We start from the raw sequence: 25,436 nt of genomic DNA, 5'->3' as shown, positions 1-25,436 counted from the left end.
TTTAAAAGCAAAACTAATAAAAGCGTGTATAACAAATGTATTTTGATATATATTATATGCATCAAGTTATATAGGTTGGAAACATTGCAAAACTGTTTGGAGCAAAAATTTTAACTTCACGATCTTCATCTTGACGTCAGTTCAGTGTCGGCCCTGGCCACAAGCAGAAGAAGCATGGGCTTGCAGCTGACACGATAATAAGTATTTTCGCGGTCACATATTTATAAAAAGTGACTTTAGCCTAATGGTTCTAAGAGAAATTACCAGTGCTAGAGGTGCTGGGTTCAATGATGGTGATAATTATTTACGTATATGTTTATGGTTTGAAAATACTATATTACAGAAACTTATGAATTGAGAAGATATCATGAATATTCTTTTATGATAACAAATATATACAGATAGAAGAAACGATGAATGCATATATCATGTCAAGAGATTCGCATTCACATACTCTTCTACCTATATATAACTCCATTATACATGTACCGTCATAAATCCACACCCAAAGTGAAAAACCAACCCGAATTACCGTCAAACCCAGTTACAAAACATTTAATAAATATTGATTAAAAAGAGAATAAAAGACTATGTTGTGATAGTTAAGTTCTGACAACTTTAACTAAAGTACCCCCATGTGACTATGTAAGGCAAACTATCATGAAAGAGAATTAGAAAACTAATTTCATAATCTCTTTTGATCATTTTGCTTCACCATGACGATCCCCCACCTGTAGTACTGAACATCCCACTCCAGTATCCATTATTAGGGCTTGAATTATTATTATTATTATTACCATGACTCTTCTGTTGTTGATTATCATCATGATCAACTTCTTGTGTTATGCTTGATGAAAGCTCCTTCATTTGATCCCCAAAGGGAAACAAAACCCTACCTTGATGATGATCACTATGAGCATCACCAGAACTATTGTTGTTGTTGTTGTTGTTGTTGTTATGTTCAAGCCCTTGATGATCAGTAGAGAAAGAGAGATTACTTGTTTTGTAATCCACCATCGTTGGAAACCCTGAAGAAGTGTACATCACATTGTTTGAAGAATCCATCATTGGACCAGAAGGCATAAAAGAGTTAATCCCTGATCTCGATGAAACATTAACTCCTGTTCTTAGAAGCTCAAGCGCTGAAACAGGAGACGACGAAGAACCATAGAGAGAAGATGAAGATGATGGCTGTTGATGAGTCATATTGCCATTTCCTTCCATCTTATGCATCTGAAGAAACTTAGACATGTGAACATGTTGGTCTTGCATGACCGGGAAAGACAACATGTTGAGATCTTGTGATGCCCCTTTTGATTTATTAGGGATTTGGTTTGAGAAGATAATTGGTGGGTTTAGATCTGGAAGTGTTGTAGTCAAACCAAGTGAAGATGGTGTTGTCTGAAGGAGGTTTGATGATGATGATCTCTTGTTCTTTCTTGAACTTCCACCGACAGGAACATTCCTAAGAGATCCACCTTCGGTCCAGTACCTCCGACAACCTTTGCAGAAGTATCTTGGTTGCGTGAGACTATAGTTGTTGTAGTAACAAAACTTTGTGTTGGTTGAGTTACATCTTGGACAATTTATTTTCTCTTGTGGTCTTGATTTCCTCTCCACCACAACCGACGTATTGTTGCTGTTGCTTACGCCGGTGGAGACGATGGCTCCTGCGGCTGAGACGCCGCCGCTGGATGTGAGAACGGTGTTTGGCCTTGCACTGGACGTGGTGTTTGATTGATGAGTGTTGTTATTAGGAATCATAATTTGCTCCATTGGTTTTACGTTCATCATTTCTTGGAAGCCCTAGAACATTAAAATTGAAAGAGCTAATTAGAGAAACCCAAAAAAGGAGCGAAGATAGAGTTTAATTTTGAAAACCTATATCAATATATACCACAAGGTTTCATAAATTATATAATAAGCTGATTAAGAGATAAACATGTGGTTAATTTGCATCATGCTTCTTAATTTTAAGCACTGGTCAAACAGAAAAATGAAACATGTCCTCTAGATTTTCCTTGTTTGGTATCCTAAGAGCTATATAGAATTTGGTGTATAATGAAAAAGATGAACACCAAGAACAAAAGGGTGAATAACAAATTCTGAGTTTTAATTAATATTCTATCCATTCTTTTTCAATATATACTTAATGATTAGTCACATTAAAAGGCCGAGAAAATGTGTTGTGAGCTATAATATATCCCTAATCTTTTATCAACCTCGAAAACCTTAAAATGATAAAATTCATATGCAAAGTTTCATCGACATATTTTAGCAAAAAAAAAAAAAATTCATTGACATATGTGAAACTCTTAAGAAATCTCTATATCATCTTTAACCACAAACACATATCATCACACCATGATAATTCATCGATATATGCACACACATGAATATGCATATATATATATATATAATAAGTATGAAATCTTTCATAGAAGAGAGAAAGAGAACAGAGGAAAAGTAGCATTTAAGAAGAATATAGAAGAAACAGAAAAGAAGAGGCAAAGGAAGATCTTATAAGTACCTGTGTCCACTTCGTAGCGTCCATGACGACAAAGAGAAAGCAAGAGAAAGAGAGATAGAAAGATGTGTGGGTTTTGAGTAAAGGCCAAAGAGAAGAATGTTTCTGAGACTTTTTTTTTTTTGCCTTTTGCTTTGTTTGTGAGTGATGGCTCTTATATGCGTTGCCTTTCACTTTATGGATGATGAAAAATGAGCCAGCGAGCGAAGAAGACGGAGAAGAGTAGCACCCAATTTTTAACTTATTACTAAGAGAATAAATCTTCCTTTTTCTTCAACTACAGAATATCTAAGTAAACCCTTTTTCTCCTATACATTTTAAATAGAAGAACCCATAATAAATATATACATATTTTAGTGAATTTGGTTCTATTGGAATATATTTTCAATATGATTTATTGAATGTTAAAAATATTGAAAATATATTATATATCTAATAACTTAAATGTAGAATTTTTAAATAACATTTTATTCGTGCTGATAGTGACATTTTGGCATTTATTATCCATTTAGATGATCATAATTATGAGCTAAAATATATATCTAATGACTTGAATATAAAAAATTTGGATCAGCATGTTTTTTTCTTCTGAAAATGATAAATTGGCATTATGCCATTTAAGTGATTGTTATGAACTGAATTGTTTGATTTAGAGATTATATTATGATTTGTAATTTCATAGTATCATCCGCCCAATTCGGGAGAAACCTATGGACAAAACTTTTCATAAATTTTCGGTTTTAAAAAGAATAAAAGAAAGAAAAAGAGAAAGTTGGGTTTGTTGATTTTGACTAGTGATGATGTCTCGTGACCGGTCTCTCTTGGTAGCTCTTTCTGGTCCCTCTTAAATAAAATATACTTTTCAAAGAGAAAAATCGTGTGTAAGGAATTATGTCCTCTGTTAAATTAATATATTTTAAAATAAATATAAAACTCCTATGTGCATTGTATTATAGAATGCATAGTGTTAGTGGAAGTATGAGTTGTATGCTATTCTTGGCCTCCCATTTTGTGATTGCATACTATATGTTATGATCCATCAAATCGCATTTGCTATATTTTTAAAATCCCAATACCATACCGATATGTGTACATACACCACATGTATTGCGTACATGTGATTAGTGGCTTTGACACCTAATTTTAGCTCGACTCTAAACTTTACTATTCAATGTTGATAGTATAATATATACTTGGTACCGATCTAGCTAGAGTTTATGAAACTGATGAGATCAGTGAAATATAAAAAAAATCCAAAAGCAAAAGAATGATTATACTGGGTTGTAACTAGTATTTTAAATTTAAATATTTTCATTACACAAAATTTGAAGATTATTTCTAGCTAGTTATCTAATAACGTTCTAAAGTTAATGGTAATTTTTTAATTTGCCTATATAATCGTGCAACTGAACATATGTACGTACTCTTTAAAATAAAATAAAATGGCATTCTACTATTCATTTGTATGATTATGACATCTCATAATGCATGTAACCAAACTAAACCAATAATATTTACTTATATTTACGTTTACTTAGCAATATATTTGGCTTTTCAGAAGTAGTAAAGAGTCACTTCATCATAGATATCTAAAGTTGAATATGATTTTGACGAAAGTGATAAAGATCAAGATCTTATATGTTAAAAATCTTAAGTGAAATATGACATCTAGTATATACACGTAAAAATTCAGGAGAGCCTCAAGTTCTTAACCCCGTGTAAGCTTTTAGATGATGATACTAGACAGACTTTTTTTTTTGTGTAACTACTAGACAGACTTATAAAAGCAAATTAACCTAAGAATGAAGAAACCCTCTCTATCAATTCATAGATTCATTAGCTAGGCTGTCTTTTTACAATTATACAACGAATTGTTAATAATATCGATGGGAAAGTGGTTAATAAAATAAGCATGGTTAAAAAGTTTTTTTTTTTTTAAATAAGTATGGTTTCGCATCTTAGAATTTTCAAGGAGAAATTTTTTGAAAAAGAGGACGAGGGAGAGAGAGTAGAAGAATTAGGAAGGAGAAGACCGACAGGAAGCGACAAAACGGAGGTGGAGATAGGGTCCCACAGAGTTCGTGGCGTGATTAAGATTTGGTCCCACTGTTCCAAATCTACTTTTTTTAACTGACGTTGACATCTGTCTTCTCTTGCCCAACACCCTCACCCACCCAATCCTTATCTCTCCATACTTCTTGTCGTTTTCAGTGTTCCAGCTTCCTCTCGCGTGCCGCTTTCCGCTTACGAACTATCATCGGACCATCGAGCACAAAGGCCCAAAATTAATTATACGAGGCCCATTACTTACATATTGTAATCAAGTAACAGGCCCGATACATTAGTCCACTAACAGACCCAATACTAGCAAAGAACCAAACGACGGTGTTTTATAGTGAAGTGTGTGTAATAAATATCTCATCGACTAAAATGGAAAGGCCGAAACTGAGTGAGGAAGACGATGGGAACAGCTGCAGCGCCATGGAAGCAGCTTCTCTTCGGTGCGATCGAGGCCAATTCTCACCTAAAACATTCTTCTTACGCTCAGCTCGTAAGCCTTCTCTTATTCTTCATCTCGTTAGTATTGTTTCCACGTACACAGAGGGAGCGATGTTACTTCAATTTTTTGATATTTGTAGGCGACGATTGGTGTTAATGGCCGCCCTTCGAATCGCACCGTCGTCTTCAGGTGATACGACTGTGAGAGTCTCCGTGTTTTGATTGGTTGTGTAGTGATAACTTTTGTTTGGTTAGGGGATTTGAAGAGAAGGGTGAGAGGATTCAAATCAACACTGATCTTCGTAGTCGCAAGGTCTTATCAAGTTTCATGTTGTTGGCATTGTTTTGGTTGAGTCTGTCTCTGTTTCGTGTTGTGATTTTTTCTACATTTCGTTGCAGATTCAAGAGCTTAAGCAGTGTCCGTTCTCTGAGGTGACAAATCTCTTTAAGCTTGCTTTAGATTACATTATGGCCCTGTTCGTTTACCTATTGCACGATCCGCGACTTGGGTTTACCTATTGCGCGACCAGTCGCAGGTTCCGATTCAAGTTACCCGAAAAAACAGCAATTAAAACTTAAGAAAATTTTGATCGCGCGACTGGTCGCAGATCGCAAGTTGTGCGACACGTAAACAAATATAATTTTAGTCGCAGTCGCAGGTCGCGCGACATGTAAATAGTTGCAGGTCACGTGATACGTAAACGAACAAGGTTTATCTTAATCACACTTTGATTTGACACTGGTGGTTGTTTTTTGTTAAGATGTGTTGGTATTTTTCGGATACTTGGGAGCAGTTTCGGATCAATGGAAAGATTGAGGTCATTGATGCTTCGAATCCTGACCAGAACAAGCTTCAGGTTGGAGATATTTAACTTAGTTTAACAACTCAGAGAAGGAAGAAAGACTCTTTTTTTTTTTCCTGATTGTTTTTTATTTCTTGATGTAGCTAAGAGAGAAGGCTTGGTTTGCTAATTCTCTAAAGTCAAGGATGACGTACACCTGTCCTGCGCCTGGTATGCCTTGCAACAGTGAGCAACCGAATCAAGAGGTTAAGTTAGATCCCTCAAGTGGTCCAGTTGCTGATTACTGTCTAATGCTCCTAGAGCCAGAAAAGGTTTTTTTTTTAATATAATTTTTTTTTTCTGATGTCTCTTTGTAGAATCTAGCAGATTGTTTCATTAGTGGTTTCTCTTGATGACAGGTTGATTACTTGAATCTGAAAAGTAATCAGAGGCTTTTGTTTTCATCCAAAATTAGTGGAACAGGAGAGAAGTGCTGGACTTCTGAAAAGGTTAACCCATGATTAAGTTATAATGGCTGTGAGAGGGTAATTAAAGTATTTCTTATTTGTGTGGTAGATTTCTCTTTTGTGATTCGTAATATTTTCATTCTTGACTTTCAAACAGTCTACTGTGTATCTCTGCTTTCTGTGTTGGACCATATTAAAAATGAATAAAATATCTGAATCTTTCTCTTCTATACCATAGTCTATATCCCTTTGAATGAATGACATTTCATTTGCTCTAGATTAAACGAATAAGAGTAGGCAAATGGAAGAATCTTCCTCTGGGAGATGTTTCCCTGTCACACCATTTGTTAATTTCAGTGAAGCTAGCACTGTGGTAGATCTGCAGGAGGTTGAGGTAGACTCTCAACCACCGTCTTGCCGTTTTTCACTATAAACATTGTGCTCATTCCCCATGTTTGATGGATGTCGAAATGGCAATGCAATAGCCATAGCCCTGTTTCATTAAAAGAAGAAGAAACTTATTAGCAAAATGTGATGCTAAGGAGTGTTGTGAATAAGAATACCTGGATTGTCAGCAACAAAACGAATAGCAGCCCATCCTCCTACTGGGACTCCAATAGTGTTCAAGTAAGGAGGATCCTCCAGGTTAAACCGTGCCGTTCGATGATCATAGTTCCCTGTGCCATAGCCAATAACATAAAAGCTATGCCCGTGGAGATGAATCGGATGGTTCTCAGTTGTGAGAGTGCCAGTGTTCTGGAAGATGATCTGTATCCTGCTCCCATACTCGAAAACCATTGCTCTCGTCCCGTTTGCAGCCTGCGTGTCATTGGCTATGTCATTGGGTGCTCCATTGACAAAGTCATAGGATTTTTCAGGTACTGTTGGGAAGTCTAGAGTGAAGTACCCTTCCAGTTTCTTGTAATAAGCTTCCAGAATCGAGACCTTAGGTTCGTTGAAGCTGATGTTGTTCATTGAAGCTGCTAGTCTTCCTTGTCTGGGCCCTTGGCACTTGTTGTTTGGATTCTCAGAGTTACACTTGTTTACATTTACCCCAACTGTGATGAAGAGATGAGCATCGACATCTTCTGGAACATCAACTGTCTTTAAACTTCTGAGCCCATCCATGACAGTCTTAACAGCAATGTTATCATTAAAAACAGGTAACTTAGCTGGTGATGCTACACTGTTGGGGAATGCACCAAAGTATCGGAGACTAGCTATCGCTGATGTGTGTTGAAACTTGACGTTCTTTGCAGACTCGTACGGACCCATGGCGATGGAGTATCTCCCAATGGGTTGATCAGCTGTGAGGAGAACGTTCATGGTCTGTCCAGGCACAAGCATCACGCGCTCCGTTGTGAAAGGTTTGGTGTACTCGCCGTCTACTTCCACTATGGTTAACCTGTGATTAGCTATGGTGAAGAAGCTCTCCATGTTGATGCCAGCGTTTATCAGCCTTAGCAGGTATGTCTTCCTTGGCGCTATCTCAATTTCATAAACATCTGAAATATAAAGATATTAAAACAAAGGATCAATAATCATATTCAGTCTCATTTGTATTACCTTTAGAGGAGCAGTTGTAGTTAGGTCCTGGTTGACCATTGATTGTGAATGCATCTGCTGGAGGAGGAGGTCCTCCACTCTCCAGTACATGTTTTTCAAGCTCCACCACGTTCTTAAGCCAATACTCTCCTAGATATGACAAACAACTCAGTAAAGGCAATTAGTGAACGAGAGTGGCTTTATAGATTACCTAGGAGAATTGTATGCTCTTTGAAGGGCTTCTTGAATGGGTAAGGAACATTAGCTTTAGGATATACAATAAGCGGACCGTATACAGTAGCTCTAAGCCAAGAAAAGTGTGCATGCCAAAAGAATGTGCCCTTTTGTTGCGCCACTGTGAAGTTGTATGTGAAACTCTGTCCGCTCTGAATTGGACATTGTGTGATGTAAGATGGACCATCGTACCAGCATGATAGTTTTTGCTTAATACCATGCCTGTATATAACAGAAACAAATCTTGTTAGTCTAATTTTTCTTATAAGCTTGTGTACATATGTAGATGCATACCAATGAATTGTGGCATTATAGGGGGTCATGTTGATAACATTAACGACAATGTTGTCATCTTCTTGAGCGGTTATTGCAGGGCCAGGGAACTTCCCGTTGATTGTCACAATCTCTTTTGTCTGGCACAGCCTGGTGAGTCTCATTGTTTGTACCTATTATAAAATTGGTACACAGTAGAACTCTGTTTAGTAGTACACATAAGATAAAACATTGATTATGGTTTGAATAGTGTTAATACTTACTTTAAAGTGATAGATCCTAGTTGCAGCGTGGCACGTTCCAATGTTCATTACTTGAAGAATGAACAAGCAAAAGCTAAGACGGAGCAAGGAGGAGACAGAGGAACTGGTCATTTTTATTGACAAAAAAAAAGAGACAGGGAGATATGAGAGTGAAAGGTACTGATTAAAGCACTTGGTTTATATAGTGTTCGAGGCAAAAAAAATAGGAAACATAATATATATACTTTGGAAAGAGATTCATGATTTTGTAGAGCTGGGAAGAGGGACACTAGTGATTATAAGGTGTTGGGAAGGCGTGACTTGTTTACTCGACCCCAGCGTGAGATTGAAGGCAGCACACGGGTTACTCTTAAGTAGTTTATTCTCTTTAATTTTGTATCAGTAAAAAAGCTTTATACATATTACCATGCAGGATTCTCTACCTTACCTTGTGACATGTAATGGATATGAAACTGCTGATTCATCTGGACCAACCCAAGACTACAGAGCAGCTTCTTCTTCTTCTTCAAGCTACCATTTGTTTCGACCTGTCGTCATTATTCATCAAACTCGGTGTAAACTGGTAATATGATTTTGATAACGGTATGATTATACATACGAGTTTTAGGATTAGGTGAAGTACATGATTTAGCATCATTAGAAGAGTGTTAATTAGTAGGGTCGTATTTGGTTGTATTGACATTACACGATGATGTTGTTTAGAGCTTTTAGAGTGTGTTAAAAAAAAAGGAAAGAGTAAGAAGGGATCAAGTCCCTTGGTCGGTGTTTTGGATGGACTTAATTCTTTATTTGGTCGAGTCATCATCAAAGTTCGTGCACGCCTTAGCTTGTCACAAACTCAATCTTAGACTGAAAACATGATGATGATTAATATGAATTTTGACCAAATGATATTTTTACACATACTCGAAAGGTCAAAAACATTAATGCGTTACTTTTCATCAGGATTATCTTTTATAATCTTTTGACTGATACACATTGTTGAGCTAACACAATCTTACCAAATCATGCATATATACAGAAGAAAAAAACGATGTGATCCACCCTTTCGTGTTATATTGTTTTATCAAGCAAACCGTGATAATATACATTTTTACTATAATCAAGATTCACATATCAACAAGTCTCTACCTCACAATACACATTAAGAACACAGGCTCAACTAAGACATGGGCCAGGCCCATCCGAGACGGCAACCTTCTGGAACACACAGAGAGTTCAATGATCCTGGTTGGTGACATAAGTGTGTCCGAATTGATTTATAACTTGTGGTGGTGACGGCACTGTGAAGTTCGTTAGCCTTCAAGGTTTTTATTGAATACGCGATTTCTTCTCAAATGATATATTCATATTCGTGATTTTTTTGTAATGTAAAGTTTTTTTTGGTGTGTACATACATACATACATACATGCACATATAATTACGAAGCAGTGTCAGGGAGTCTTGAGTTGACCTTAATACAGTTTAATAAGATAATAAAATCTCTGACGGCTTTCGTAATCAACCTGCCCGCGATTGTATTACGTAGTAGATTATGTTATCTTGTTGTTTTTTATTGAACTGCGCCATAAATTTTGACGCAGACGAAATTATTTGAATCATTAAACCCATAATTATTTATTCCTAGTAATGTTAAGTTAAGAGGAGGGTCCATTTTATTATAGAACTTAGTTCTATTGTTTTAATTATGACGAATATATTAGGCTGACATAAAGGATCTTATTAGAAAATCGTAATTGTTTAACTTCTTCTGGATCACATAATAAACTTAAAATATCTAATGTAACTATCAATTGGACAGAGACAATTAACCATAATGACTTGAAGAAACTTTGCCTCACCTAACGTTCTATTTCTAGGCGACGCCCGCTATTTACATTCTATGTACCTGGTTATCAGATCTATTCTAAACTAAATTAACATATACAAAAAAGATCTAATTAATTTTTTTTCAAGAATTGTATAGGTAATTAGTAGCTGAGAATGACTTTTACTAATATCACAATGTAAGAAGTTATCAATGTTAATTACTAATTAGGAGATACACTAAGCGTAGACGCTTAATTTTTTACTTTCTGATTTTCAAATTTTGCTTATAAAAAGTATTTATAATCATACCAAACAATATAACTTTTATAAAAAAAAATCGATCATCTAAACCAAATTTGAAATTAAAAAAAAAATCAGTCTATAAAATCATTCTAACAACACACCATTAATTAGGACACATATATAATCTATTATCATACATATTATGCGTCATGCGTATAGTGAAGAGCCAGATTTCCCTCCAAATAATGTTGACAAAAAAGTATTATCCGAAATAAAAGAGAAGCCCCACTCGATCTTGTTGTTTAACGCCACGTGTAATAATATCTAATCTAACGGCTCTCGTCTGAAAGCCATGGGCAAATCTGTGGACCCAAACACACCGATACGAAACTATGGGTCCTGAAAACAGCGCCGTTTAGCGGAAGTTTGCGTGCTAAAACACAGAAAGAAAACGAAAACTGCAAAGATTCAAAAAAGCTCTTAATCAGAAGCAAACAAAAGACACCTCTGACAATTGATAAACAATACTTTATCTTCGTCTTTGTTTGCTGTCTTCACGAGAGTGACTTTCTCATTTTGCTGTTACTCTTTCCTTCTTCTGGTTAGTACTTTTCCTTTGAATTTCTGCAAATTATTGTTGTTTCGGTTTGATGAATATTGTTCCGACAACTTAGCTCATCATCTGGTTTGATGTTTTTTTTCTTCTTATGGGTTTAGTTAATTGTTTTGGAGATTTGATTCTAAATTGCAAAGAAGGATTGTTTGGTTGTTAAAGTAAAAAAAAAGTTTGCTTAATAATATAGACAAGAATCTGCATATGTTTTGTTAGAAGATTAGGACAAACTTCCTTTAAAGCAAAACATCAGATTCTATTGTTGAAAAGGTGTTTTCTGTAAAGCTTTTTGGTGATGGATCTGTGTCTTATATGTGCCCACCCATCTCATAAAGATTCCAACTTTGAAATAAATGATTCATTTTCTTCCATAATGGGAATCAAGTGGTTGCATTGATCTTGAACTGTTTGGTTTTTTATGTATAATCAATCTCTTTTGTCTTAAAATATCAGAGCTCTATGGTGTGAAATGAAATGATGGCAGGAGGAGAAGCAAGAGCAGTGTGGCAAAGAACAGTTAACCGTTACTTAGTCCAAGAAGACGCTAAAAGAGCTCCCAAGTTCACCTCTTCCCACTCTTCTTCTTCTTCATCATCAACAACCAAACAGGTTCAAGAAGATTCTGTCTCTTCTCCTCCTGTTGTTCATTCACATAACCAATCAGCTTTCATGCCTCTGGATTACCCTCAGTTGTTGGATCATCATCCCCATCACCTTCACGTGAAGACGCCATTGGAAGCTGAGGTTAATATCTCTGAGAAGAAACCTGAGCTGGGAGCAAAGGAGACTAGAGAGAGTTATGGTTCTTTTGGCAAAGATGAATCCTCTGAGATACCTTTCGATCCGAGCTCTCCATGGAATCCTCTCTCGAGCGAGAAAGCTGGACCCTGGTGGAGAACTACAGACAAAGATGAGTTAGCTTCCTTGGTTGCACAAAGGTCTCTAGACTTCTTCGTTGAGAATTGCGACTTACCAACACCGCAGAAGATGAAACGCTCTTCTTATGGGTTTAGTTAATTGTTTTGGAGATTTGATTCTAAATTGCAAAGAAGGATTGTTTGGTTGTTAAGTAAAAAAAAATAGTTTGCTTAATAATATAGACAAGAATCTGCATATGTTTTGTTAGAAGATTAGGACAAACTTCCTTTAAAGCAAACCGTCAGATTCTATTGTTCAAAGGTGTTTTCTGTAAAGCTTTTTGGTGATGGATCTGTGTCTTATATGTGCCCACCCATCTCATAAAGATTCCAACTTTGAAATAAATGATTCATTTTCTTCCATAATGGGAATCAAGTGGTTGCATTGATCTTCAACTGTTTGGTTTTTATGTATAATCAAATCTCTTTTGTCTTAAAATATCAGAGCTCTATGGTGTGAAATGAAATGATGGCAGGAGGAGAAGCAAGAGCAGTGTGGCAAAGAACAGTTAACCGTTACTTAGTCCAAGAAGACGCTAAAAGAGCTCCCAAGTTCACCTCTTCCCACTCTTCTTCTTCTTCATCATCAACAACCAAACAGGTTCAAGAAGATTCTGTCTCTTCTCCTCCTGTTGTTCATTCACATAACCAATCAGCTTTCATGCCTCTGGATTACCCTCAGTTGTTGGATCATCATCCCCATCACCTTCACGTGAAGACGCCATTGGAAGCTGAGGTTAATATCTCTGAGAAGAAACCTGAGCTGGGAGCAAAGGAGACTAGAGAGAGTTATGGTTCTTTTGGCAAAGATGAATCCTCTGAGATACCTTTCGATCCGAGCTCTCCATGGAATCCTCTCTCGAGCGAGAAAGCTGGACCCTGGTGGAGAACTACGGATAAAGATGAGTTAGCTTCCTTGGTTGCACAAAGGTCTCTAGACTTCTTCGTTGAGAATTGCGACTTACCATCACCACAGAAGATGAAACGCTCCTATTGTTATGGTAGCCCACGTTCTTGTTTGGACTCTGTCTCTAACCAAACCATCCACGAGCATGGGCCGAGCAGCTTCAAGAAGAGAAACGAATCCTACTGCGAGTCTGACTTGAGCAAGTCAGAGCTGCTAGAAGCGCTGAGGCGTTCTCAGACGCGAGCTAGGGAAGCTGAAAACATGGCTAAAGAAGCGTGTGCAGAGAAAGAGCACTTGGTGAAGCTGTTGTTCAAGCAAGCCTCAGAGCTTTTCGGGTATAAGCAGTTGATGCAACTGCTTCAGCTTGAAGTACTTTACCTCCAAATCAAGAACAAGAAGGAGCCACCACCAGTGGATTACATCCCTTGGAGTAGCTCCAAAGGAAGAAAAGAGGGGAGGAAGAGAAGAAACAAGATGAGTAAACCGAGTGGTCTGTTTGGTTTAGCATGGGGGATGAGTCTAGTTGGTGCTGGTTTGCTCCTGGGATGGACTGTTGGATGGATGCAGATTCTATCTTTTTAAGAAGAAGAAGAGAAACCTACAATTTTCAATCTTTTTTTCTTTTTCTGAGTGAGCATCTTTGATGATCTTGAAATGAGTTTTAAGATTGCTTGGAATGCTGCAGCTTTTGGACTTGGTAAAAAAAAATATAAATGTAAATTTGTTGGAAGAGTTTTGTTAATATTGTGTGTTTCTAGTTTGAACTTTTATGGACTAAAAATCATTTTTACTGCTGGGTTAAAAAAAGGGCCAGAAAAGGAAAGGTACATGTAAAACTTCATTCCATTTAAAGTAACACTATTACAAGGCAAAGATGAATGAATATTGGGAAGATTCGGACCCGAAGACCCGACCCGACCTTGAGAGGATCCTTTTTAAAATCAACAGTGAGAAAATGGATAGTCCGGAATCAAAGACTTATCTAACCAAATCTCGAATCATATCATAGAGAGAGAGAGAATTGACGACGAGCTTGGAAGAGATGGCGGTGATGGGGAAACTGAGGATGTTCGTGGCGCAGGAGCCTGTTGTCGCCGCCTCTTGCTTGATCGGCGGTGTTGGTAAATTCAATCTCTTTTTTTTTTTATTCATTTTGTTCACAAAGTTAAAATTTTTATCTAATCCCAGTTCAGTTAATCATTTGGAACGATAGATGCTGTTTCTTCCTGTTTTTTTGCTATTATCTCCAAATGTATATTAGTATCAGAAAGTCCATGTCTTTACTTGAATACTACTCTGACAAGTTGTGTAAGGAGAAGGTTTATTACATTCTCTGATGTTCCTCTTCTATCTTGTTTGTAAGGACTCTTTCTGCCTGCTGTTGTGAGGCCTATTCTTGATTCACTCGAGGCTTCCAAACAAGTTAAAGCCCCTCCACTTACCCATGTATGTATCACAACACTAATTTATTTTATTTTCCTTTATCAGCTTTTTTTAGATTATGGTTTATTTATTTGATGATTTCATTTCATCCGGGATTTTAACCAGCTTCTTATAATACTTTCTGTTTCCAATTTTTTGTTGTTTTGAATTTGTATGTTTGGATCATTCCAAGTTCTGTATGATTTTGCTTGGTTCATGTATGATTCCTCTGTAAATTAATATGCTTTCCCTCATGGACGGACCATCACGTTTTATTGCTTTCTAATTGCAAGGAATGGGCACATGATGGACTTGTTAGTTAGTTAGTTAACCCATTGTTTAGTACTTGATTATGCCTAGCCAAAACTAAATCCTCCAAGTGTTTTTACTTAGATCCAATTTGTTTTTTTTTTGGCAGGTTATTGCTGGTGTCACAGGGCAGAAACAGAGCTAATCCCATGCAATGATTTTTTTTCCCTGTTTTCTTACATTCAGATTCCCTTTTTTTTGTCTTCTAACTCTTTTACATTCACAAATGAAATAAGCCAGACCTCTCTTTTTTTTTTTTTAACATAAAGGCATGTGTGTTAAGTACACTCTGTTCATCATTTTTATCAAATGTATCCACTTCTTAATGACAAATCCAATAGCATTAAACTTTTGTTGCCACATACAAATCACAGAGATAATATTTTTACATTATGATGAAATTGCTAGTCTTACATACACTCTTAGTAATAGCTCTTTTACATCAACTTGATCCTCAATAGGTAGATCAAAAGATGAACATTGTTTGTCTTGTAATGCAGTTGAACATATGCTCAAAGACTTTTGCTTCTCATACTCTTGTTCTTCCATGGCATTGCTTGCTTCAACCCTTTGCATAAACTTGCCTGCATTTCCCCCAATCAAACCCAATATGTAAGAGAAGAGACTTGTGAAGACAACGTCACAAATAAAGAAAGATTGCTTTACCCAAAAGCCATCACCATGGAAGCTCCCTGATCTGCTAAACTTCATGATCTTCATGTTGTTGATCTCACCTGCTCTCTCCTTCTCCGACGGAAAGACATGACTACCCCTGACAACAACCTCCCCTCTCCCTTTCCTCTTCATGAACCCAAAGAGCCCATGCTTCCTCTCAGGCAAGGGCATTTGAGCAAACTCTCCGGGAAGGAGCAAGCGCGGTGGCAATTCAAGACATTTTGGGTAAGAAAAAGGAAGAAGAGGGTTCTTTGGCTTGCCTGGTTGATCTTCCCAGCAAAACGGAACAGAGGCAAGAGTGTGAATCGGAGAGGCAAACACACATGGAGTAGCAGGTGACGATGTGTACAGCAATGATCTTGACTTTGCGGCTAACACAAGCGCCAGTTTCGCCTTCTCTTCTCCCATGTTTTTTTTTGGTTTACTCTGCTTCTTTCTTCGGCTTTAAGCTGCTTGTCTCTTTTTAGGTAGTGGAGAGTGAAGAAATAAAAGACAATGCATTAAATATGTCTCTAATCATTTGTGATTATTAATGATCCAACTCTGGATTTTTATTTACTGTTGACTTGATAGACAACCAACCATTCATAAAAGTCAGTACTCTTTTGCTTAGTGGAAATTAACAGACTACGTCACCAAAATATTATTTACCAAACTACCATTATACCATTTATAATGATATATAATGTTCATCTTCACCATATGATATTTTATTTTAATATTAGTGATTTTCTACTGCATTTTTATTGTTTCTAACAGCATCATTATTTACTATACTGTGAAAATTAATGAATTTAAATTAACTGGCCAAATCGTTTTGTTGTCAGTTAATTATATCCATTTACTCAAAACTATGTGTTATATACCATGTTTTGAAGTAATGAATTTAAATTAATTGGTCAAATCGTTCATGTCGTAACAACATTTAATCATCTTCTGTTCATGCAAGACTGATCACATACTGCTTGTGATAGGACTCTGTATTAAAGAAACTTTGTGATTTGAGCTAATTGTATACATTTAATTCAGGGATTATGGAGCTAACTTCATAATTATCTGCCGACAAATGACTTTACATGTGAAGATTAAAGAGAGCCCAAACTACCGACACCGAGCTTATGATATCCGTCAAGCTTAGTGTATGTCATTCAGCATGTCTAAAGATCCGAATGATGATTAACAACGATGAACGTGGTCTTAGGTGAGGTTTTTCTTTAATAATTAAAAAGTTAAGATTATCAATATTATACTATATTAATAATAATAATCAAAAACAATTAAAAGAGATGTGGCTCTTTCATTACGCGGAACCCAAGATTAAGGGAGCAGGTTATTTGCATTTGTCTTCATATATACAACAATTATTACCAAAACGTATTATAATACTAACAAATATTAATTTGCTAAATTAAATAATGGGCCATCCTAAAGCGAATCTGCCAGGTTCTTATCACTACAAGCCCATTTAATAGGCCAACATAAACTAGTTTTCCATATCGAATGGACTTAACACAACACAAGGTAAAACAACAACAACCCCATGAATGAAAACTTCAAAACCAAACAATGAAATCTATGTTTTGCATGAATAATGCTCCTCTGACTCCAAATGATATGAGGGGTATATTTATATGCCAAGAGAGAACTGGGCTTATGTTTATTCCTTTAGGCCTTTAACTAATGGGCCGAGCCAAAAGAATTGTCGTTGATTTTTAAACCTCGCGAGCATTGATATTTGTTGGGTTAAGTTAGTAGCATTGGTACGTCTTTCATGTCGGGCAAGAATTTCTGTCGGTGAGACTTTTAGTTCCCGAGTATGTCGGTGCATTTAATACAAACCATAATAAGTCTAAGATGTCTTAATTGTTTTGAAATTAATAAATCAAATTGTCTTAAGAAAACAAAACCGCAAAATATAAAAAGAAGAAGAAAACGTGTTGTATTATGGCGTGTGAGCGTACGTGAAAACTCGTTTATCTAAATACGAATGAATCGGGGACATAAGTGACACTGGTCCTGGAAGATATCACGTTCTAACTTCTAAGTATTGTTGCAAAATATGAGTTTCTTAGTCAACTAAATACTTAATTAAATGACGTTGTATTTTTTGTTTTGTTTCTGGTACTTGATTTTAATTTTAGCTTTAATAGTGTTGATTAAAGCTAAAAAGTATCAACTATTGACACGAATCTTTTCCCTCTCGTATTATTTTTGCAGCAGAATAATAAGGAAAAAGTTGTTAATTAAACCAAAACCATGGGCGACGTAGAGTAAGCTTGGGTTAGCATTTGTCACACGTGGGACGTGCGAGATTAAAAACGGGGAACGTGGCGCATGATGTATTTGCCGTACTTTAAAATAAAGTTAAAATGTCGATCTCATGGGACCGTTGAAAGCACACGAAAAACGCGTGATGGATAAAGATTAGTTGCGTAAGCCAATCAATTCTTTTAGTTCATTAGTTCCTATAGTTTATGACTTTATTCATTAGTTCCTAACTGCATCACACTATCATCTGTTAAACAAACAACTTAACGATATTAATCGTTACTGCATTATTCAAAAATAACTTTCATTTCAAAAATAGACTAGCTTTGTATTTTTTTTTCAAAACTTATCGAAAAATAAAACGCGTTTAGCATGAAAAAAAAAGATTTTAATACTAAAATAAGTGAAGCATGACAAATCATATTGATATATAAACTTATAAAGCGTGTAAGACATGAGAAGTAATCGTCTGTAATAAAGACCACGGTCACGAGTGTCTCCACATGACCCCACATTTCTCCTCCATTTGCTCTCTGCCATACGTAAGTAAACCCTACCTTTTTTTGTTATACTTTGAAATTTTTACAAACAAATGAAAATACATATAGCTTCGTTTTAAAACTTCTGTTTACTTCGTTAGCGTTAGAAACGCGTTGTGATCCTCATAGAGGACTTGTACAAAATAATTTGGTGCATGTGGATTCGTTATCCCCTCTAAAATTGTAGAATTACGATCTCAAACGATATTTTTGTTAGCTATCATATTGGCTGGCCTAATCTACTAGGCCGTACAAAGCATACAAAGTTATGTCTATAAATCATTACACTATTGATATGTATTTTGAATTATTATCATTAAACACTCTTCTTCTTTTTTTTTACATCATCATAACAAATCATTCCTATACAAAAGCGTAGGGATAGTGATATCTCATTATAAAAACTTAGACCCGATATAAACTCAAGCAATAAATCAATAATACTTTTAGAACATGTTATACTAACCAAGTATTAATTAATATACATGTTTTGATTTGAAATTAAGTCGAGCAAACAATTAGAAAGTTACAACACACACACACACACACACATGAGGAGAGAAAAAAAAGTAGGTTAAACTCATCACATGTGCTCTCACGGAACGAGACTCCTTTTGTTGAACGTTACTATTGTGCATGAGATTCACACAAATCCTATGCGACACATAAATTTCTCTCTTAATTTTCAGAATAAAGGAAAACGTAATAGTCCACACTGAATTAAAAGATTTTTTATGATAGTAATAACTAATAAGTGCTAATAACAAAGAGTCCAATTAAATGGACCCACGTTTATAATGATGTCTGAAATAACCAACACCCCACGAGACCCCTACAATTCAGTCGAATTTTCTTTTGTTTTCTTATGCATGTGATTTATTTTTATTGGCTTAGAAAAAATATTATAAACAATTAATTCAGTACAATTTGGTACATAACATATTAAAAATCTCTCGGCCATGTGATCTATACTTTATCTAATGTGATTTATACTTATTAAGTTCATTTGTGTGTATATATTAAGTTTAAAATTCTGATGCCAACTTGTAAGCAATTCCTTATGGCATAGTTAATGAAACTTAAAGTTTAAAAAAAAAAACATACTCGTGGGTATAAAACTCTATTATATGCTTCGGTTTTGTTAATTGTATCTTTTAAGATTTTTTTCCTACATATTAAGAAAATAATATTTTTTTTCTGTTTTGCTTCTATTTTATTTTTGTTTAATTAGTAAATTAGATATAAAGATAAAAACTAGATATTTTGCTATTGGAAATATAAACAGCATTTATAATTAACAAAATCTAAATAATAAAATGACACTTATAGAAGAAAACGGGACAAGTAATATTTTAATACAAATATCAGAATTTTCGGAGACAAATTCAAACAGAACCAAGATTAAGAGGGTAATTTGATCACAAAAGAAGATAAAGCTGCATTTATTTTAAAGTAAAATATTAATTTGCAAAAAAAAAAAGGAGAGATTATGGTTTCATCTTTATCCGGAAACAAACAAACAAAGTCATTAATCTTAAAATCAGAGAATGTAGGTTTGTTTAGTTCACACATTAATCGGGATTCTAAACCTTGGAGAAAACTCAACCACGGTTTCATAAGCAAACTCTAGTACATGCATAAGTAAGTAACCATGGTTCGGTTTTTAAAAAAAAGAGCATTCATACGAACTTTACCCCACACTCCTCTCCTCTCAAACTCAAACTATATCTTCTTCAAAACCTCTTTGTTCATTTTCATACCTTTTCTGGTTTCAAAACCAATTCAATTCTCCATTTCTGCTTTAAAAATCGAAACTTTCACCACTTCCTCTCGTTAAAGTTCTCGTTTTTACATGGTTCCAAGCATCACTGGTCCTGTAAAAGAAAGGTTTGTTTTTTTTTTTGGATTTGGTTGTGTAAATAGAGGAAGAAGATGAATGATTTAGGATGGGATGAAGAAGAGACATCCATGGCTAATGCCATTTTAGGAAACTCAGCTTCCGATTTTCTCAAAACAATCTCATCTTCGAATCAGAATCTCTTTCTATTAATGGAAACCGACGATAGCCTCAACAAGAAGCTTTCTAGTTTAGTAGAGTGGCCAAACTCTGAGAATTTCAGCTGGAACTACGCCATCCTTTGGCAGCAGACCGTGTCTAGATCCGGACACCGAGTCCTAGGCTGGGGAGACGGGTGCTGCCGCGAGCCTAAGGAAGAGGAATCCAGCGTTTGTAACTGCCCCAGCAGCACCCTAGAGGAAGAAGAGATGAGGAAGAGAGTGCTGCAGAACCTTCAGAGAGTGTTTGGCGAATCCGACGAAGACAATTACGCTTTGAGCTTGGAGAGAGTTACTGCTACAGAGACTTTCTTCTTGGCTTCGATGTATTTCTTCTTTAATCACGGTGAAGGTGGGCCTGGGAAGTGCTTTGCTTCGGGGAGACACGTGTGGTGGGTTGACTCGGGTGATGATTATTGTTTCAGGTCTTTTATGGCGAGGTCGGCTGGTATTAGGACGGTTGTTATGGTGAATACTGAAGTTGGCGTTGTTGAGCTTGGTTCCGTTTGGTCTTTGCCTGAGAATCTTGAGTTGGTTAAATCTGTTCAGAGTTTGTTCACGAGGAGAGCTGAGCCGCCTTTGGTAGTTCACAAGCTGTTTGGACAGGAACTGAATGTGGTTGGATCATCTACAAATAATCAGTTGAGGAAGTCAGATTCTTGTAATGAGAATAGACCAGTGAGCTTATTAGCAGTTGGAGGAGGAGGAGGAGGTTGTGTTGTGGAGGAGAAGAGACCGAAAAAGCGAGGGAGGAAGCCTGCGAACGGAAGAGAAGAGCCGTTAAACCACGTGGAAGCTGAGAGGCAGAGACGGGAGAAGCTGAACCAGAGATTCTACGCGTTGCGAGCTGTTGTTCCGAACATCTCTAAGATGGACAAAGCTTCTCTTCTGGAAGACGCGATCTCTTACATTAAAGAGCTTCAAGAGAGAGTGAAGATCATTGAAGCTGAAGGAGTGAGAAGAGAGAGTACAGAAGTTGAGATTCAAGCTGTGGAGGAAGAGGTTGTTGTGAGAGTGATCTCACCGTTGGAGACACATCCAGTTTCGAGAATTGTACAAGCAATGAGGAACTCAGAGGTTAGTGTAATGGAGTCTAAGCTCTCATCTGCTGAAGAGACAGTGTTTCACACTTTTGTAGTGAGGTCTAGTAACGGGTCGGATCCGTTGACGAGAGAGAAGCTTATAGCAGCAGCAGCGGCTTACCCGCAGCAGCCATTAGTACCATCTCATAGTTCACAGGTTTCTGGTGATTTGTAGCTTTCACCTTCAAGTGAAAGCTTCTTCTCATGTTCAGTGTAGAGGTTCAACTTAGACATAGATAAATCTTTTTTTTCTTTGTTCTCTTTCTTAGATCTAAAGGAATCCAGATTTCATTATATTTGCTAACATTATTATGCATACATATGTGTCAAGTCATTAACTCGCACATTTGGGAATATTTTTGTAATTGATAAAATCAATACAGTATGAAATATATTTTGACTTTTTCCTACTTTGAATTGTATGTGACTATGTCAGTGGTAAAATATCTTATGTTTTGTCTATGTACATTATAATGGCATTGGTTTGTCCAATATTTTTGCCATTTCATAATTCCTTACTATGTACTACCATAGTATGTAATGGAGATGATTTGTAGTGTATTAATAATCTAACTCGTTAACAAACCAGTCTTATAAGTAAACCTATATACTAATCACTATCTCAGTCACTCTAACAATCTAAACTTGGCGGAGCCAGCTAAACTTCTTAGGAGGGTCAAACTCATAATTTACAAATTTTACAAGGGTCAATAAGCTATTTTTGCAATATTTTCACAGTTTTTTTCTTAAAAACAAGTAAAACAATTTTACGTTTATAAAATCCACAATATGCCAAAGGGTTGGCTCCGCCGGACCATGATCTATTTTATGTAAAAAAATTGGTCGCATCCCCACCATTTCATTTGTTCTGTTTGTTAATATTACATCATCGCATTCCTGAAAGGGGAACTCTCTGTTAAGCTTTGAGTGTAATAAAGAGGAGTTTTCCCAGCTCTTGTCTTTGTAATTTTAACAATGCCCAAGTCTGGCATAGACAGATGGAAACTAAGAGATGGAAGAATGGGTAAACAGTACAAAACTAACATCAGAGAATTGCCTTAATAAAAGGCCTAAATGTAAACCTTAAGGCCCATACGAAAAACATTTCCATTTATCAACAGGTTCACTGAATTAAACTCCATATAAAACCCTCCCAAAACCGGATCAACTAAGCTTTATACCAATCATTATCATAAAACGGTGTATCAAACGTGGACCGTCGTCACCTTTGACAAAAAAAAGAACCAAACTCTCCTTAAACGCGTCACCCAAACAAATCAAACACCGACACGTGTCATTCTCTTCTCTTACCCTTTCCGAGAAACCTCTCTCATCTCTTTCCTAAAGTCTCCTTCCTGTTTTCTCGAGCTGCGAACGCCATTGATTCAACCCCTAATCTATAATTAGATCCTCCTTAAATCCTCACCCCCTGCCCCCTTCCCCTCTTTGGTTCTTTCCTTCTGGTAAGAATCCGCTCTCTTGTAACAACGATACGCCGTCGTTTCGCTCCTACATTTGGGAATTTGAATTTCTAGGGTTTACGGAAGATGATCGATTTGGGAATTTAGGGATTTTCTCGCGGTTTCGCTGTGTATATTTCTTTTTTTGCCGTTTGAAAAGTTCGTTAGGTTTCTCGAAAGATGTCATCAGCTGGTGTGACTCTAAGCCCGGTTCGTAACGAGCCTCCTCTTCTAATGCCTCTCGCTCGCGCCGATTCGCTTCCCGAAGAGACCATCCTCGTCTACCTAACCCTCCCTGGATCCGTGATCCCCATGCGAGTCCTCGAGTCCGATTCGATCGAATCCGTCAAGCTTCGGATCCAGTCCTATCGTGGGTTTGTTGTGAGGAACCAGAAGCTTGTGTTTGGAGGGAGGGAGCTCGCGAGGAGCGGCTCCAACATGCGTGAGTACGGCGTCAGCGAAGGGAACGTGCTTCATTTGGTTGTGAAGGTCTCTGATCTCCAGGTGCTCGATGTGAAGACCGCGTGCGGGAAGCACTGTAGGTTTCACGTGGAGAGAGGGAGGAACATTGGGTATGTGAAGAAGCAGGTTTCGAAGCGGAAAGGTGGAGACTTTGTTGATTCTGAGATACTCTACGAAGGGGAGAGGCTTGAGGACCAGAGTGTTATTGATGATATTTGTCGGAATGGGGACTCTGTTTTGCATTTGGTTTTGAGGAGATCTGCTAAGGTTCGTGCTAAGCCTGTTGATAAGAGCTTTGAGTTGTCTATTGTTGCTCCGCAAGCGAGTGTTGTGCCGCAGAGGAAGGAGTTTTCTTTGGAGCCTCTGGTTGTTAATCCTAAAGCGAAGTTATCTCTAGTGGTTAAAGATATGGTTAGCTCTGCTTCTGATGGGTTGAGAAGTGGGAATCCTCCTGTGAGGTCAAGAGAGGGAACAGGAGGAGCTTACTTCATGCAGGCTTCGTCGGGGAACAAGTATGTTGGTGTGTTTAAGCCTATAGATGAGGAGCCAACAGCTGAAAACAATCCTCACGGGCTACCGCTTTCGCCAAACGGAGAAGGTTTGAAGAAAGGAACGAAGGTTGGAGAAGGTGCGTTCAGGGAAGTTGCTGCTTATTTATTGGATCATCCCAAAAGTGGCGAAGAGGGAGGTTTTGCCGGTGTGCCTCCCACTACTATGGTTGAATGTTTGCATCCGGGTTTTAACCATCCCAAAGGGGTTAAGACGAAGATTGGATCGCTTCAGATGTTTACTGAGAATGATGGCAGTTGTGAAGATATGGGTCCAGCTTCGTTTCCTGTGGAGGAGGTTCACAAGATCTCTGTGCTGGATATTAGACTGGCTAACGCAGATAGGCATGGTGGTAACATTTTAATGAGCAAGGACAAGGAAGGGAAGATTGTTCTGGTTCCCATTGATCATGGTTACTGCTTGCCTGAAAGCGTAAGTACTATGCTCTCTCTTCTTAGATTTTTGTTTTGTCTAATTGTCTGAAACTGATTCTTTGTTTGTTCAACAGTTTGAGGATTGCACGTTCGAGTGGCTGTACTGGTCACAAGCCAGGAAGCCATACTCTCGGGAGACACTAGACTACATAAGATCACTAAACGCCGAGGAAGATATCAACCTCCTGAAGTTCCATGGATGGAAAATGCCGTTGAAAACTGCTAGAACACTCAGAATCTCAACGATGCTTCTGAAGAAAGGAGCAGAGAGAGGATTGACAGCGTTTGAGATTGGGAACATGATGTGCAGAGAGACTCTGAGCAAGAAATCTCTAGTGGAGGAGATGGTAGAGGAAGCTCAAGAAGCTGTGCTTCCCGGGACGAGCGAGGCTGCATTCCTCGAAGCATTGTCTGATGTGATGGATTACCATCTTGACGAAGTGGTTCGCTCTCAGGAACACTAGAATTGGTTCCTTGTATGAATCGTTACTCTTAACTTGGAACTACGGTACATAAAAACTCTATATAATAATACCTGTTGGCTTTTGTTTATCAACTCTTTAAAAAAAAAAAAAATTATGTCGTTTGGACATGTGCAATTTGTGTTGTTGGTTTCTCTGTGACATACTTTCTGGTAATGACAATTTCAGTATTACAGTAGATTTTTGCTTTTAGTTGTTATTTTTTGAACAGTTTCTGTAGAGAACGATGCATGTCTGTGATTATGGTCATCAGAAACGCAAATTGACGAGATAATCAGAAGAAAAAAGCGCAAAGGTAGCTTGTTGACAGAGTTTGTTCTTTAGTTCACAGAGCATCGTTTTATTGCTATTCATGAAAATAAAATTCAGGACTAACCGAAGTTATAATAACTTTGTCACTTGGTTATGCAATGGAAGAGTTTCACAAATGGTTTAGTAAGGAACTAAGGATTGGTCCATGCAACTGCAAGCAAGTACCTCGGCTCGTGTAAAAAAAAATGGAGGTGCGGGGAATCGAACCCCGTACCTCTCGCATGCGAAGCGAGCGCTCTACCATATGAGCTACACCCCCTCGATGTTTGTATAGGCTCTTTAGTTATTAAGATTTTATATTGTATAG

At 37.1% G+C, this 25,436-nt stretch overlaps 9 protein-coding genes and 1 non-coding gene across 12 annotated transcripts; 6 read left to right on the top strand and 4 right to left on the bottom strand.

The window, feature by feature from the left end:
- Positions 1-354: 354 nt before the first annotated feature.
- LOC103866287 (dof zinc finger protein DOF2.5) lies at positions 355-4,673 on the bottom strand. The gene is made up of 2 exons (XM_009144181.3): positions 2,531-4,673; positions 355-1,806 (listed from the first exon to the last, which is right to left on the bottom strand). The coding sequence occupies exons 1-2, from the start codon at positions 2,552-2,554 to the stop codon at positions 712-714; spliced, it is 1,119 nt and encodes a 372-aa protein (XP_009142429.1). The 5' UTR covers positions 2,555-4,673; the 3' UTR covers positions 355-711.
- LOC103866282 lies at positions 1,804-15,144 on the top strand. 2 transcript variants are annotated; one of them, XM_018658546.2, is made up of 4 exons: positions 1,804-2,452; positions 14,088-14,201; positions 14,444-14,526; positions 14,921-15,144. In XM_018658546.2, exons 1-4 carry the CDS (start codon positions 2,365-2,367, stop codon positions 14,954-14,956), a joined length of 321 nt encoding a protein of 106 aa, XP_018514062.2. In that variant the 5' UTR covers positions 1,804-2,364; the 3' UTR covers positions 14,957-15,144. The 2 variants fall into 2 exon arrangements, with proteins under 2 accessions (XP_018514062.2, XP_009142422.1); XM_009144174.3 differs by lacking the exon at positions 1,804-2,452 and having other exon boundaries at positions 13,950-14,201.
- LOC103866285 (pyridoxine/pyridoxamine 5'-phosphate oxidase 2) lies at positions 4,916-6,505 on the top strand. The gene is made up of 7 exons (XM_009144179.3): positions 4,916-5,078; positions 5,167-5,216; positions 5,282-5,339; positions 5,426-5,458; positions 5,788-5,883; positions 5,973-6,140; positions 6,228-6,505. The coding sequence occupies exons 1-7, from the start codon at positions 4,989-4,991 to the stop codon at positions 6,327-6,329; spliced, it is 597 nt and encodes a 198-aa protein (XP_009142427.1). The 5' UTR covers positions 4,916-4,988; the 3' UTR covers positions 6,330-6,505.
- On the bottom strand, positions 6,476-8,842 carry LOC103866286 (laccase-6). The gene is made up of 6 exons (XM_009144180.3): positions 8,591-8,842; positions 8,349-8,500; positions 8,032-8,276; positions 7,842-7,970; positions 6,839-7,780; positions 6,476-6,768 (listed from the first exon to the last, which is right to left on the bottom strand). The coding sequence occupies exons 1-6, from the start codon at positions 8,699-8,701 to the stop codon at positions 6,638-6,640; spliced, it is 1,710 nt and encodes a 569-aa protein (XP_009142428.1). The 5' UTR covers positions 8,702-8,842; the 3' UTR covers positions 6,476-6,637.
- On the top strand, positions 8,734-12,068 carry LOC108871655. Its single transcript, XM_018658377.2, is given in 4 exon segments — positions 8,734-8,746; positions 8,844-8,896; positions 8,898-11,244; positions 11,710-12,068. Coding segments are annotated over 3 exon segments (144 nt in total). The 3' UTR covers positions 8,976-11,244; positions 11,710-12,068.
- On the top strand, positions 12,527-13,844 carry LOC103866284. 2 transcript variants are annotated; one of them, XM_009144178.3, is made up of 2 exons: positions 12,527-12,774; positions 12,856-13,844. In XM_009144178.3, the coding sequence occupies exons 1-2, from the start codon at positions 12,640-12,642 to the stop codon at positions 13,660-13,662; spliced, it is 942 nt and encodes a 313-aa protein (XP_009142426.1). In that variant the 5' UTR covers positions 12,527-12,639; the 3' UTR covers positions 13,663-13,844. The 2 variants fall into 2 exon arrangements, with proteins under 2 accessions (XP_009142426.1, XP_009142425.1); XM_009144177.3 differs by having other exon boundaries at positions 12,604-13,844.
- On the bottom strand, positions 14,991-16,136 carry LOC103866283. Its single transcript, XM_009144176.3, has 2 exons — positions 15,478-16,136; positions 14,991-15,395 (listed from the first exon to the last, which is right to left on the bottom strand). The coding sequence occupies exons 1-2, from the start codon at positions 15,892-15,894 to the stop codon at positions 15,324-15,326; spliced, it is 489 nt and encodes a 162-aa protein (XP_009142424.1). The 5' UTR covers positions 15,895-16,136; the 3' UTR covers positions 14,991-15,323.
- A 3,850-nt stretch (positions 16,137-19,986) lies between these two features.
- Positions 19,987-21,840, top strand: LOC103866281 (transcription factor ABA-INDUCIBLE bHLH-TYPE). Its single transcript, XM_009144173.3, has one exon. It carries the CDS (start codon positions 20,226-20,228, stop codon positions 21,603-21,605), a length of 1,380 nt encoding a protein of 459 aa, XP_009142421.1. The 5' UTR covers positions 19,987-20,225; the 3' UTR covers positions 21,606-21,840.
- Positions 21,841-23,070: 1,230 nt separating this feature from the next.
- Positions 23,071-24,999, top strand: LOC103866280 (phosphatidylinositol 4-kinase gamma 4). Its single transcript, XM_009144172.3, has 2 exons — positions 23,071-24,333; positions 24,410-24,999. Exons 1-2 carry the CDS (start codon positions 23,071-23,073, stop codon positions 24,797-24,799), a joined length of 1,653 nt encoding a protein of 550 aa, XP_009142420.1. The 3' UTR covers positions 24,800-24,999.
- Positions 25,000-25,315: 316 nt separating this feature from the next.
- On the bottom strand, positions 25,316-25,388 carry TRNAA-CGC. The gene has a single exon. It is a non-coding gene; the product is annotated as a tRNA-Ala (tRNA).
- Between the last annotated feature and the right edge of the window lie 48 nt (positions 25,389-25,436).

This window comes from Brassica rapa, chromosome A04 (assembly GCF_000309985.2).
Source record: "Brassica rapa cultivar Chiifu-401-42 chromosome A04, CAAS_Brap_v3.01, whole genome shotgun sequence".
In the NCBI taxonomy this organism is placed as follows: Eukaryota; Viridiplantae; Streptophyta; class Magnoliopsida; order Brassicales; family Brassicaceae; genus Brassica; species Brassica rapa.
The sequence above is the reverse complement of the archived record's forward strand: the minus strand, read 5'-3'. Positions and strand labels throughout refer to the sequence as shown.

Bases quoted from the DNA above. Each gene is read 5' to 3' on its own strand.
- LOC103866284 (XM_009144177.3), top strand. From the start codon at position 12,640: ATGATGGCAGGAGGAGAAGCAAGAGCAGTGTGGCAAAGAACAGTTAAC.
- LOC103866282 (XM_018658546.2), top strand. From the start codon at position 2,365: ATGATAATTCATCGATATATGCACACACATGAATATGCATATATATAT. The intron at 2,453-14,087 runs AGAACAGAGGAA...GAATCATATCAT, and splicing joins CTTTCATAGAAGAGAGAAAG to AGAGAGAGAGAGAATTGACG. The intron at 14,527-14,920 runs GTATGTATCACA...TTTTTTTGGCAG, and splicing joins AAGCCCCTCCACTTACCCAT to GTTATTGCTGGTGTCACAGG.
- LOC103866287 (XM_009144181.3), bottom strand. From the start codon at position 2,554: ATGGACGCTACGAAGTGGACACAG. The intron at 1,807-2,530 runs GTACTTATAAGA...TTAATGTTCTAG, and splicing joins ACGCTACGAAGTGGACACAG to GGCTTCCAAGAAATGATGAA.
- LOC103866286 (XM_009144180.3), bottom strand. From the start codon at position 8,701: ATGACCAGTTCCTCTGTCTCCTCCTTGCTCCGTCTTAGCTTTTGCTTG. The intron at 8,277-8,348 runs GTATGCATCTAC...TGTTATATACAG, and splicing joins TATAATGCCACAATTCATTG to GCATGGTATTAAGCAAAAAC. The intron at 7,971-8,031 runs GTAATCTATAAA...TGTCATATCTAG, and splicing joins AGAGCATACAATTCTCCTAG to GAGAGTATTGGCTTAAGAAC.
- LOC103866285 (XM_009144179.3), top strand. From the start codon at position 4,989: ATGGGAACAGCTGCAGCGCCATGGAAGCAGCTTCTCTTCGGTGCGATC. The intron at 5,079-5,166 runs GTAAGCCTTCTC...TGATATTTGTAG, and splicing joins ATTCTTCTTACGCTCAGCTC to GCGACGATTGGTGTTAATGG. The intron at 6,141-6,227 runs GTTTTTTTTTTA...TCTTGATGACAG, and splicing joins TGCTCCTAGAGCCAGAAAAG to GTTGATTACTTGAATCTGAA.
- LOC103866281 (XM_009144173.3), top strand. From the start codon at position 20,226: ATGAATGATTTAGGATGGGATGAAGAAGAGACATCCATGGCTAATGCC.
- LOC103866283 (XM_009144176.3), bottom strand. From the start codon at position 15,894: ATGGGAGAAGAGAAGGCGAAACTGGCGCTTGTGTTAGCCGCAAAGTCA. The intron at 15,396-15,477 runs GTAAAGCAATCT...GGGGAAATGCAG, and splicing joins TCCATGGTGATGGCTTTTGG to GCAAGTTTATGCAAAGGGTT.
- LOC103866280 (XM_009144172.3), top strand. From the start codon at position 23,071: ATGTCATCAGCTGGTGTGACTCTAAGCCCGGTTCGTAACGAGCCTCCT. The intron at 24,334-24,409 runs GTAAGTACTATG...TTTGTTCAACAG, and splicing joins GTTACTGCTTGCCTGAAAGC to TTTGAGGATTGCACGTTCGA.